Raw genomic sequence first — 10,826 nt, 5'->3', positions numbered from 1 at the left:
GGTGTGACAGCAGGTGTGATGGCAGAGACGCGTGTGTGACACTGCAGGTGTGACACGGCAGGTGTGACGGCAGAGACGCGCGTGTGACACTGCAGTGTTTTCCATTTTGCATGTTATGTGTTAAAAACAGAAAAGCATCACTTTGAGCTCCTACCTGAGGCAGGATAGTTATGCGGAATGACCTGCTGGAGTTCTCTGCTCGCAGGTAGATGGAGATTTTGGGGAAGTAAGACCAAGGTGTTTCAGAATTCGTCCAGCATGCCAGCTGGGACCCAGTCCAGAAGCCGTCGGAGAACTCTGGAATCTAGACAAAACGAGAGCACATGGGAACTGGTGACAAGTCAACAGGAAACAGCTCTGGGCTCTCCACCACCTCACCAGATGCCCACGGGACAAACAATGTTTAATTTGGACAGAACAGCAGGGACATCAGGCCCCTGGAAGAGTGATGGTGATGACAAAGTAATAATCATCGAAGCTGCTGAGACACAGGAGGCCCTTCCCCACGTGAGGTGCTGTCACGACGGAAGCTCTGTGGCAGCAAATACCTTCATCCTCCAGGGTCTGACATCACCCCTCCGCCTGGAAGATGGGGAAAGCAAAGCTCGGAGAGGGCAGGGCCTCGACAGGGTCACACAGCCGACACCAGCTTTTCAGACGAGAGACGTTCCAAATGTGGCTTTCAAGGCCCTTTTGGGCATCACCTGTCCTCTGAATTCCATGGGCCCAGGGGTGCTCTCTGCTCTCCTGGTCATCCTTCTCCTACTCCAGAGCTTAGCTCAGACAGGGGTGTGGTCATGGAAGCCTCCCTGGCTCCACACTGAGTACGAGAAAACCATGGAGGGGTCCTTCTTGGGGTCACAGTTTACACATACCACCATGACTGACCATCTCCTTTGCTAGAATCTTGTCCTCTCAGGACAGAGGGTGATTGCCCAGCCCCCACATTGTCTTAGCACCCAAGAGAGACTCAAGAAATATTGGTCAAAAAACCCCGAATGTCTTCCAGGGGCAAAAAGGTGGCTACCAACACAGGCCGCCCACCTGCAGCTGTGGGATGCCAAATCTAGATGTAACACCTGCACTCTTGCACAGGAGAGGTTTCTGAGCAGAGTTGGCCCTGGGCTGCCTGGCTTCCCAGGAGGACTATAACTGATGTGCCCCTTGTACATCTGGGACAGCGTCCACATGAGGCAGAGGTGGGGGGTGGAGGAAAGGACGGGGCTGGGAGGGGGAGCTGGACTACAGGGCTGGGCAGGCACAAAGGAAGTGTGGGGTCAGAGCCAAGGGTGCAGGGTGGACCTACCCCAGTGACAAGGATGACAACCATGACGCTGGTGCCAAGGACACAGCAAGACGTGAGGTGAGGCCAGGAAGAGAGCAGGCTGCAGCCACGACAGAGGACAGAGGTCTGAGCCCCGAGGCACGATGAAGTGACACAGGTGCCCAGCACACACCACGGGCCTTGGGCCTCTAGAGTGTGTGGAGCTCCAGGACGCGGCCTGGGCTACATACTCCCAAATGGGATCGGGGGAGAGAGAGGCCCCCCAGGGAGGGACATGGCAAGGGGAATTGCCACAGAGGAGGGAAGGGGTGCTGCAGAAGCAGAGGAACAGTCAGGAAGGAAGACAGGAGACCAGGATAGAAAGCTGCCCAAGTGGGCGTGGAAATAAGGCAGGCGCCACCAACGAGCCTTGTGACGCCCACACGTCGAGGCTGAGTTGGTACCACACACTCCACAACCACAACCACACACAGGACGTGCCTGCTGTCCCCTCCAGGGAGCACGGCTGGGGAGAAGGTGCCCTGCTGCCGTCCACCCTCCCACATTCCCCACCAGACCCTTCACGATCAACGTGTATGATAAAATCACTCATGCTGGCATTAACATTCTGCTGGCATTAACATATCTTTGCTTTTTTTGAGACAGAGTCTCACCTTGTTGCCCTCCATAGTATGACCTGGCATCACAGCTCACAGAAACCTCAAACTCCTGGGCTCAAGCGATTCTCTTGACTCAGCCTCCCAAGCATCTGGGACTAGAGGTGCCTGCCACAATGCCCAGCCATGTTTTGTTTGGCTCTTGTTGGAGTTATCATTGTTTTAGCTGGTCCAGGCTGGGTTTGAACCCACCACCCTCGGTGTATGTGGTCGGTGCTGTAACCACTGTGCTATGGGCCCCAAGCCCATATCTTTGCTTTTTAAAAAAGTTGATTTGAAATACGCATCACTGGGAAGAGCTCCTCTGCAGAGGCGGTGATGGGAGGTGGGCGGGTCCTTTTGCTGGACCTGGCAGGGGCGTGGGAACTGGGCCAGCAGTGACAGCAGAGCTCCAGTGACAGTGCTATGACCACCCCTGACTGTAGGAAGAAGAGGCTCAGCTCAGAGCCAGATGCGGGACTTCCAGACCCCAACACAGGTCCCTCAACCATAAGTCTGGAGTCCTCCCCTGTGCCTCAAGCCCTTGTGAGACAGTTTCAACCGTGGGAAAACTGGGGACCGAATGCTGAGTTTTAAAGTTCAAAGTCACCTTAGAAGAGTATCAGAAAAGTACTGGGCCTGAGACACAGGGGCCTTGGCCAGGCCAGACCGAGCAGGTGCCCACACCTCTGTACAGGCTGTCCAGCCCCCGTGGAGCTCCCCTCTGGGATCATGTCTAAACACAGACCTACAAACCACTAATTTCTAAGTTCTAAAAGCCCATCTGTATAGTCCATGCCAGGACACAGGGCTCGACTTTTAACTCTCTTGCCTAGAAAGCAACCCGAGTCAGGTAGGCCGGCTTACAGGACCCTGGCAGATACGAAGAACAAACAGGCCCCTGGTCCACGATGTGAGACCAAGATAGTGCTCCCTGGCTGAGTGTTCCCTGCCCAAGACAAACAGCCTTCCCGTGTCTCTCCTTCCTGACGCAGGCGCTGAATGAATCCAGTGGATAATTTTAGACGAGGCAAACAAACGTTGTGATCTCGTTTCTTCTACTGCATGGTTTTCTCACAAAGCCAGTCCCTGCGGAACACATGGGGTGAGGGGCCCGGGAGTGGGAACGGCCAGTCCTCGGGCTGCCTCTCTGGCACAGAGCCCGGGGCGCTGCCTGTTGGAGTCACAACTGAAGCTTCATACACATGCTTGGGACAGTTGTCAGACATTTATCAACCAGCATGTTAAGTCTGAAGATACCCAGGCTAATTGGTGTAGCTCACTATACCAACTGAACTATTATTTGATATACTAAAAACATTGCACGTTCAAATCCAAGTCCTCTGAGGACGGAAAATAGGCGTTATTGGTGGGTTAATGTTAATGAATAAGACTGAAATTGATAAGTTGTAGTTAAAAAAGTATTTCAAAATATAAAAATAAAAATGAATATAAAATATATAAACATGTTTATATGTATCGCACCTATGTTATATATGAAATATACAAATATAAAAATTCAAACTACCTGAAGCGAAGGTTTGGAGGACGTCAGTGTGTGGCCAGACCTGGTGTCTAGACAGTTTTGCTATTTAAGAAACCAGTGTATTGCTCCTCATTTTAAGTTTGGTGTGATTTTTAGCAAGTGTCCTAAATTTAAGGCATTAAAAATGTTACCTGCCCATTTTTTCCAGTTCAGCAGATAGTGGGAAAGACCAGGGCTCTGTTGTGTCAAGGGCAGCGCCTCAGGCTGTCATCTGGAGACCTGTGGGTGTAACAGGGCCGGGTCCCCTCTCCTTCATCTCCCCCTGTGTTGCCTTCATCGGCTTGCTGCCGTTACAAACTTTAAAGTTTAGGTTCAAGACAACCAAAAGCCCTCTCTCGCTCCCATGTTTCTGCCGTGACCTGTATCGAGGTGACTGCCATGCCCTTTCCTATCAGCTGTTGTTTGAATTCAGCCATTACAAGAGTAGTGGGACTGTCTGTCCCACGCTAGTACCGAGATTGAGGCCTTGTGCAGGGACCACTCCTTTCTTGGTGATCTTGCAAGATAGTTCTGGGTGGACAGAGGCCATGAAAATACTCAAGGGGCCAAAAGTAATGTTTGTCCCACACCCCAGCACAGAGCAGCAGCACCAGGGCCGGACATTAGAGTGTCTGCTAAACACCAGGCCGCTGGCCCCAGGTCCTCGCAGCCACCCCATGGAGAGAGCATGGGGGTTCTCAGAGGCCACGAAACCAAAACTCCTCCCTGGCAACCAGCTGTAAGTGACAAAACTACACTAAATTTCATTCCATTTGACCCTACAGCTGTGTTCTATCCAATGCTGTGGCCTTTCCAACTGATTGGAAAGTTGACACCACCCAGGTCCCCAAGAGATCCATCATCCTCAGCTATGATTTTAATTATATGTCAGAGCATGGCCATAAAATCGTTATTCGACTGGCCCACTGACCTCTGTCCTCTGTGAAAAAAATCATAACCTTTTTCAGAAGTAGAAGTTAAGATAACAGCACAGCTTAGGTGAAGGTCAAACCAGAGTGAGATTTTTTGGTTTATGTGTCTGAGCTATAAATGTTGCCTTGATTTACTGTTAACTTAAATACCATGTGCTACTTTTCTCAGATAAAAAAAATACTATACTGCTTGAACTATTATTCGAAATACTAAAAACACCGTACATTCAAATCCAAGTCCTCTGAGGTTGGAGTGAAGAAATTATTTGCTGGTTAAGGTCAATTAACAAGATTGTGAAATTAGCAAGTTATAGTTAAAAATAACCCTAGAAACATAAAAACTTAAAATGAATATGAAATATATAGATGTTTGTTAGTATCACACCTATGTTATATATGAAATATACAAATACAAAATATAAAAATTCAAGCCATCTAGAGCGATGGCTGGGAGGCCAGCAGTGTGTGATCATGACCTGGTGTTTGAAGACCCATGAGGCTCCCGGGGACTCACCAGAGACGTGCGGGCCACAGCTTCCACCACCGCGTCAAACACCTTCTGTGGCAGGCGCAGCAGCGTGGTGCCACTGTCCACGATGGCCTTGTCCGCATTATACTAGAACAGAGGAGAGCAAGGGAGAGGCGTGTGAGTGACACCGGTGATCTCCAGCCACCACCACTGTGTGCCTGTCATACACAGATCCAGGCAGCCGCAGGGGCTCGCTGGCGACTATACTTCATTTCATATTCTCAGAACTTGGGAGTCCAGGACCTTCTAGACCAACATTCTCACTGCAGAGGTAAGAAAACTGAGGCCCAGGGAAGGGAAGATGTGATCTAAATCAGCAGCCCCGGGGCAGAGCTTTCTCCTTCCCCAGAGCTGCCTTGATGCCCCAGCAAGGGGCCTCCCACAGGGCACAGGGAACACCTGTCTGTCTTTAGAGGGTGAAATGACATATCAAAAGCCACTTATGCGAACTGTACAAAAAATCAACTCTCTATTATCTCACAGGAGAAGAAAGAGATGAAGAAAAGATAATTTTCAACAGACATCTCACATTTGCATTTAGAAAGGAACCAGACACATTCTATGATTGACCGTCACATACACACAGGCACAGCCAGCCCCATCCCACCTGCAACATTCTTTATGGGGCATAGGGAGGAGAAAGCAGGGGAGTAAGTGACACATGATAGGCCACCCCCGCCACTAGGGACACACAGGGGTGCGTCAGCAAGGCTGCCCAGGATGCATCTGATCCAAGTAAACCCAGCAGTCCTATGACCAAACAGCTCCACCAACCAAGTCTAAAGAAGTAAGGGAGGAAGTTCAGAATTTTAACAAGATGAGATATGTCAATTGATTAGTATCCTCAAAAGTATCTCCAGCTTAAAAACAAATTTAAAATATAAAATTACTATTTTTTGTTCATGTAAGAAAAGCAAATATATGGAAGGCCCAAAGCAAAGTGCAAGGCAGCGGCAGGGGGTGCCGGGTCTGCTGCTGCTTCTCACGTGGGGAGGGTGCAGACGAGGCGGGCAGGAGTGGGCCTGGAACCTAAGAAGCGGCCTCCAAATGTGAGCCCGTGCATACACACGCACGCACGCACGCACGCATGCATGCATACACACACACACGCACACACACACATGTGCACATACACATGCACGCACACACACACGCATGCACGCACACACACACGCATGCATGCATACACACACACGCACACACACACACACGTGCACATACACATGCACGCACACACACACGCATGCATGCATACACACGCACGCATGCACACACACATATGTGCACATACACATGTACACATGCGCCTGCACACATGAACATACACAAGTTTGCACTTTATTTTAAGCCCTTGCATTAGATTACCCCAGAGGATTCTTTAATTCTTCTGACTATAAACCCAGATTTGTGGGTTTAGGGCCGAAACAGTGGAAGGATCACCATTTTATCAACCTTTGGGTGGTTTCTCAGAGGCACCCACGTATGTGAGAATTGGTACTGGAACCTGGTGGTGTAATCCTAACAGGTAGGATTACAACAAAATGCTGGTAGCTTTTATAAACCATTCTAAAAAGGCCATAGAAGACCACGCTCCCTCCAGCCTGATCACAACCATAACGTCGTAACGTGCCACACATCAGTCCCAGTGCAGGGAGAGGCTGTGGGCACAGGTCCCAGGGCTTGGCACCACAGCATATCTGGCTGTCCTCGTTAGCACCACCAACTTCAGAGCAGTGAGCGTCTGTGCACCACGAGGGTGGGGGCAGTGATGTGTGATGGAGGATAAAAGTAGTGATTTTTTTTTTCCACACTGATGACAATCTGTTTAGTTCACTTTAAATGGAGCTCAGGGCCCAACAGACTAAGGTGAATGATGGAAGGTGTGGTTCAGACCATCCGTCCCTGCTCACCCTTTCATGCTTATTTTGTCCTATTAAGCCAAGTGGGAGGAAGCACTTTGGTGGGGAAGGATTCACTGACTTAGACATCCCATGCAGAAAAGCCCTGCGTGTTTTCACGCTGTGAAACTTTGTTTTATCTGGTAACATAATGCACCCTCTAATGACATACACAGGTCCCAGCTGTCACATTTAAGGCACACGCAGACCGACAGACACAACAGAGCTCACACACCTCTCTGCAGTCCAGATTGAGGCTTTGGCCTCCAATTTCCAACTTCAGAATTTCTATCTGATAATACCACTCCTCCTTAATAGGGGTGTACCAGATGTCTCCTTTATACAGACTCGGTTCAATTCCACCCAGGACCTGGGAAGAAAAATATTTGCAGGAATAAGAGAAAAAAACACAGACATAGCAACAGGTTACACAGAAGAGCACGTCCCTCTAAAGGGGAACCCCACTGGAGTCAGTGGGTTATTGTGGTCCTATGAAACAAGGGTAAGCTTAAGGGATGATGGGGGTTTCAAGGCCAAAGGTCAGACCGTATTATGCCCTCGTGTAGATGGAATGCGCTGGTGGGTCCCTTATCTAAGGAAAGTGCTTACAATCTCAGCTTCACAATATTGAGATTTCTCCCCCCAAATACTTAATAAAATAGTTATCCACACTGGCTGACAATAATTTAGTCCCTGAGAAGTCAGAAAAGAAGAAAGAAGAAGAAAAGAGTTTCCTAATCAGAGCTGCCTTCTGCAAGACTCTGAGATGTTCCCTCACCTCCTAGGCTATCCTCTCTGCTCAGATGGGGACACAAAAGCGTTTAAATCAGCCCTGTTCTCGGCAAACGCAGGCAGCTGGGGGCAGGGGCCGCGACCTGCCTGTCTCTGGTAGCGAGCATGGGGGCTGCGGCATCTGTGTGCGGGTCCTTCTCAGGTGTTCCTCCTGTCACCTCCCACTTTAGATGTATGTGTGCAGGGTCCACGGGGGTAAGCTCAGCCTACAGTACGTCCCTAGTACTGCCGGCCATGGCTCTGTGTCCACAGAAAACACTCACCCTGTGTGTGTGTCGAGAGATAGGAAGAAAGGACGTACAGGTGTCCCCATCTCCCCACCAAACTCATGAAATCGCAGGCATCACCCTGTGTCCTGACACCAAGGGTGAGGGTCCCTTGGCAACCCTACCTCCCACCCCACAAAGAAAGCAGTTCCTTTCCAGAGGACAGCAGAAGAAAGCATTAATGGAATTGGGAGAAGCAATGAGAATCGTCTAGATGGCAGGATGATTAGGAAAGATTAAAAGTAATACCTAATTTTATCCATTTTTAAAAGGACCTATATAACAAGGATTATCACAATTTCACAGTACCTATGCACGCCTACACCTCTCATTTTCCTGATCAGGTGTTTAAAGAAAACAGAAAAAAAAAAAAACCCAGCCCCATCAATTTATGATTTTTCACCCTTTTAAGACTAAAAGATACCCACAAGACTACCTCCGTTGGTACCAGATCCAGCTACGGGCACCCCGGCCCCGCACATCTGCATGGAGAAAACGTTGGGAATGTTTGCTTGTGTCACCAGGGAGTCAAAGAATGTCTCCAGGGAACTTGATGGCTGCGGGAGGGTGACAAAGAGGACACCTGCTTCATGACTCACAGTGTAGACACCACATACCACAGACAACATTCTTGGTCTTTATATTTAATTTTTTCACAACTACACAAAAAAACAAGCTTATGACCAGATGCAATCATCCAGAGAGCTCCGACAGCCCTGCCTGCTTCCTTGTGTTTTTCCTTTGGGCACAGCTGTTGTCAAAATAGGATATTATTTCCAGCAGCTATTGGGACGTTGTCACATTTTCCATCATAACTGCCTTGGGGGGTGGGCACAAGAAGCCATGGAAGTGGGTTATGGTAAGAGATGGGTCTCATCTTCGACATTTTCTTGTGTGAAGTCTCTGTCTGTCTCTGCCAGCTGCAGCTCTCAATCGCGCAAATGAGAGCTGACCGACCCGTGAGGACACGGGCTCCCAGACCCTGGACAGAGCCCAGCCCGGCCTGCTGAACTCTGGTGGTCAGGAATGTAGCAGGAGAGGAAGAAATCTACACTTGTGAGGTTTAACAACCTCGTTATTCACCACGGCCAAATTTCAGCCGCCATCGTCTGCTGTGTCTCCGTCTCTCACAGTCAGAGGTTCAGACGATGCCCCCATTTCTTCACCAAGCGGGGAAAAGATGAGGAAAGACCTGGCTGGGGCTGGCCCGGGGTGCAGGGCGTGCAGCAAAGGAGCAGCACACCTGCGTTTGGATTCTGGCTTTGACAACTAAGTGACAACCACAGTTGGTCACCACCAGTCAGCAGTCTTCTGATGAAAACTTACGGATAAGCGGTAGCAGGGCAGATGCCACAGGTGTCCCCTGACTTCCTGGGTCATTCATTGGAACAATTCTTTGCTATATGTGAGAACTAAAGCTATAATTCTGGAGGGAGTGGGAGTAGATGTCCTTACCAAATAGCTACAGTCCTTTCACGTTCAGGTCTGCTCTATGTGGCCTCCTAGCTGTCTCTTCTCGGCTTCTGCAGAATCCTAAGGCAGAATGCGTCCCTAGGTGGTCTTTGTGGGAACACTTGCATTTGGGATAAGAGGCCTGATGAGTCCCTGTTGGAGGGGGCTGGGTCTGGCCATGTCACCATCTGGCCTTCTCCAGAGGCAGCAGAACAAAGCAACCACAACTTGGAATAGAAACCAGCTGTTGTCAAGTGCGTGAAGCCCTGGGGGTGTCCTGGAGCCCAGGCCACAACCTTGGGGCCTGACCCCGCCTACCTCTGGCAACCCTTCCAGATGGAAATTCCCTGCCTGCCTCTTCCCCTCCTGCACACAGATAGATTTTTCTTTGGGGTGGCCCCAAGTACAAATATTTGGGGAACATCCAATTCTGTCTTCCTCCATCTGAGGAAGGCTCTGACGCCAAAGAGGGCCAGGGCTCCTCCCTGGGGTGTGGCTGGCAGCCCAGGGCACGTTCTCACAGTGCCCCTTCCAGTTCCATGACCCTCCTCAGCGGTGCCCCCTGAGAAATGGCAGGACACACGGCCAGCCCCACAGAGGCACGTCCAGCTGCCCACATCCCAGGGCTGCCTGGGACGGAGCCTGGTAAGACTCCATCTCACGCAAACAAATGAGTTTAATAAATGTGTTTTCTTTTTAGCCTAGTAAAAGCTCCTGAACACATACCATAATCCACATGATTCAAATTCTATTACCATTTTTAACTACAGAACTCAAATAAACAAACCCCCCCAAAGTCAAAGGATCATGCCATTTACTTTAAATTTTAAAAATGCTTAGAAATATAATTGTGTGAACACTGGTCTCCTCCAACCACATGACTCTCACCGACTGTCTCCAAGGTCCTGGGACCTGTCAGTTGGCCCAGTGGTGACTGGTGTTCAGAATCTCATCCCATCGTTCGATTTGCTAAATCCATTAATTAGCCTTACCTTGGCTAGGGTGGAATAAGCCAGGCCGAGTATTCCATTCCATTTAATCCCAGGCATAAAGAAATTCTCTGACTCAAAAATAGTGGCAATGTTGACCAGAAAGGAGCTGTTGAAGCCTCTGGGGATGGTGACGAGGTCCTCTCCCACGGAGCCCGTCCAGCTCCCTTGTGTGTACTTCACAGTGACGTCGAAGCCCTTGGGTCGGTATGAGGTGGACCTGGGCAAAGAAAGACAAGAGAAGTCCGTCCTGTCCCGGCACGCGCCTGTATGCTCCAAGCCAAGGAGAAAAGGCGTCATGGCAAAGACAGCCGTCCAAACACAGTCCACTGTGGGCCTGCAAGCAATTCTCTTTTTTATTTTTCACTGAGACAGTCTCACTATGATGCCCTCAGTAGAGTGCCGTGGCATCACAGCTCACAGCAACCTCCAACTCTTGGGGTTAAGTGATTCTTTTGCCTTAGCCTCCCAAGTAACTGGGACTACAGGTGCCTACCACAATGCGCAGGTATTTTTTTTTTTT

The 10,826-nt window shown here is 49.8% G+C and overlaps 1 protein-coding gene across 1 annotated transcript in view; it reads right to left on the bottom strand.

The window, feature by feature from the left end:
* BACE2 (beta-site APP-cleaving enzyme 2) overlaps window positions 1-10,826 on the bottom strand; it is an 80,919-nt gene that overhangs the window by 19,605 nt on the left and 50,488 nt on the right. Inside the window, exons 3-7 of the mRNA XM_023518143.1 lie at window positions 10,307-10,523; window positions 8,291-8,419; window positions 7,040-7,174; window positions 4,892-4,993; window positions 155-304 (exon numbers count right to left, since the gene is read on the bottom strand). Coding sequence (XP_023373911.1) covers window positions 155-304; window positions 4,892-4,993; window positions 7,040-7,174; window positions 8,291-8,419; window positions 10,307-10,523 — 733 coding nt within the window. The remainder of the gene's footprint in view (window positions 1-154; window positions 305-4,891; window positions 4,994-7,039; window positions 7,175-8,290; window positions 8,420-10,306; window positions 10,524-10,826) is intronic.

This window comes from Otolemur garnettii, unplaced genomic scaffold (genome assembly GCF_000181295.1).
Source record: "Otolemur garnettii isolate 467f Iridium unplaced genomic scaffold, OtoGar3 scaffold00128, whole genome shotgun sequence".
Classification (NCBI taxonomy): Eukaryota; Metazoa; Chordata; class Mammalia; order Primates; family Galagidae; genus Otolemur; species Otolemur garnettii.
Note: the sequence above shows the minus strand (reverse complement) of the source record. Positions and strands in the feature narration are given on the sequence as shown.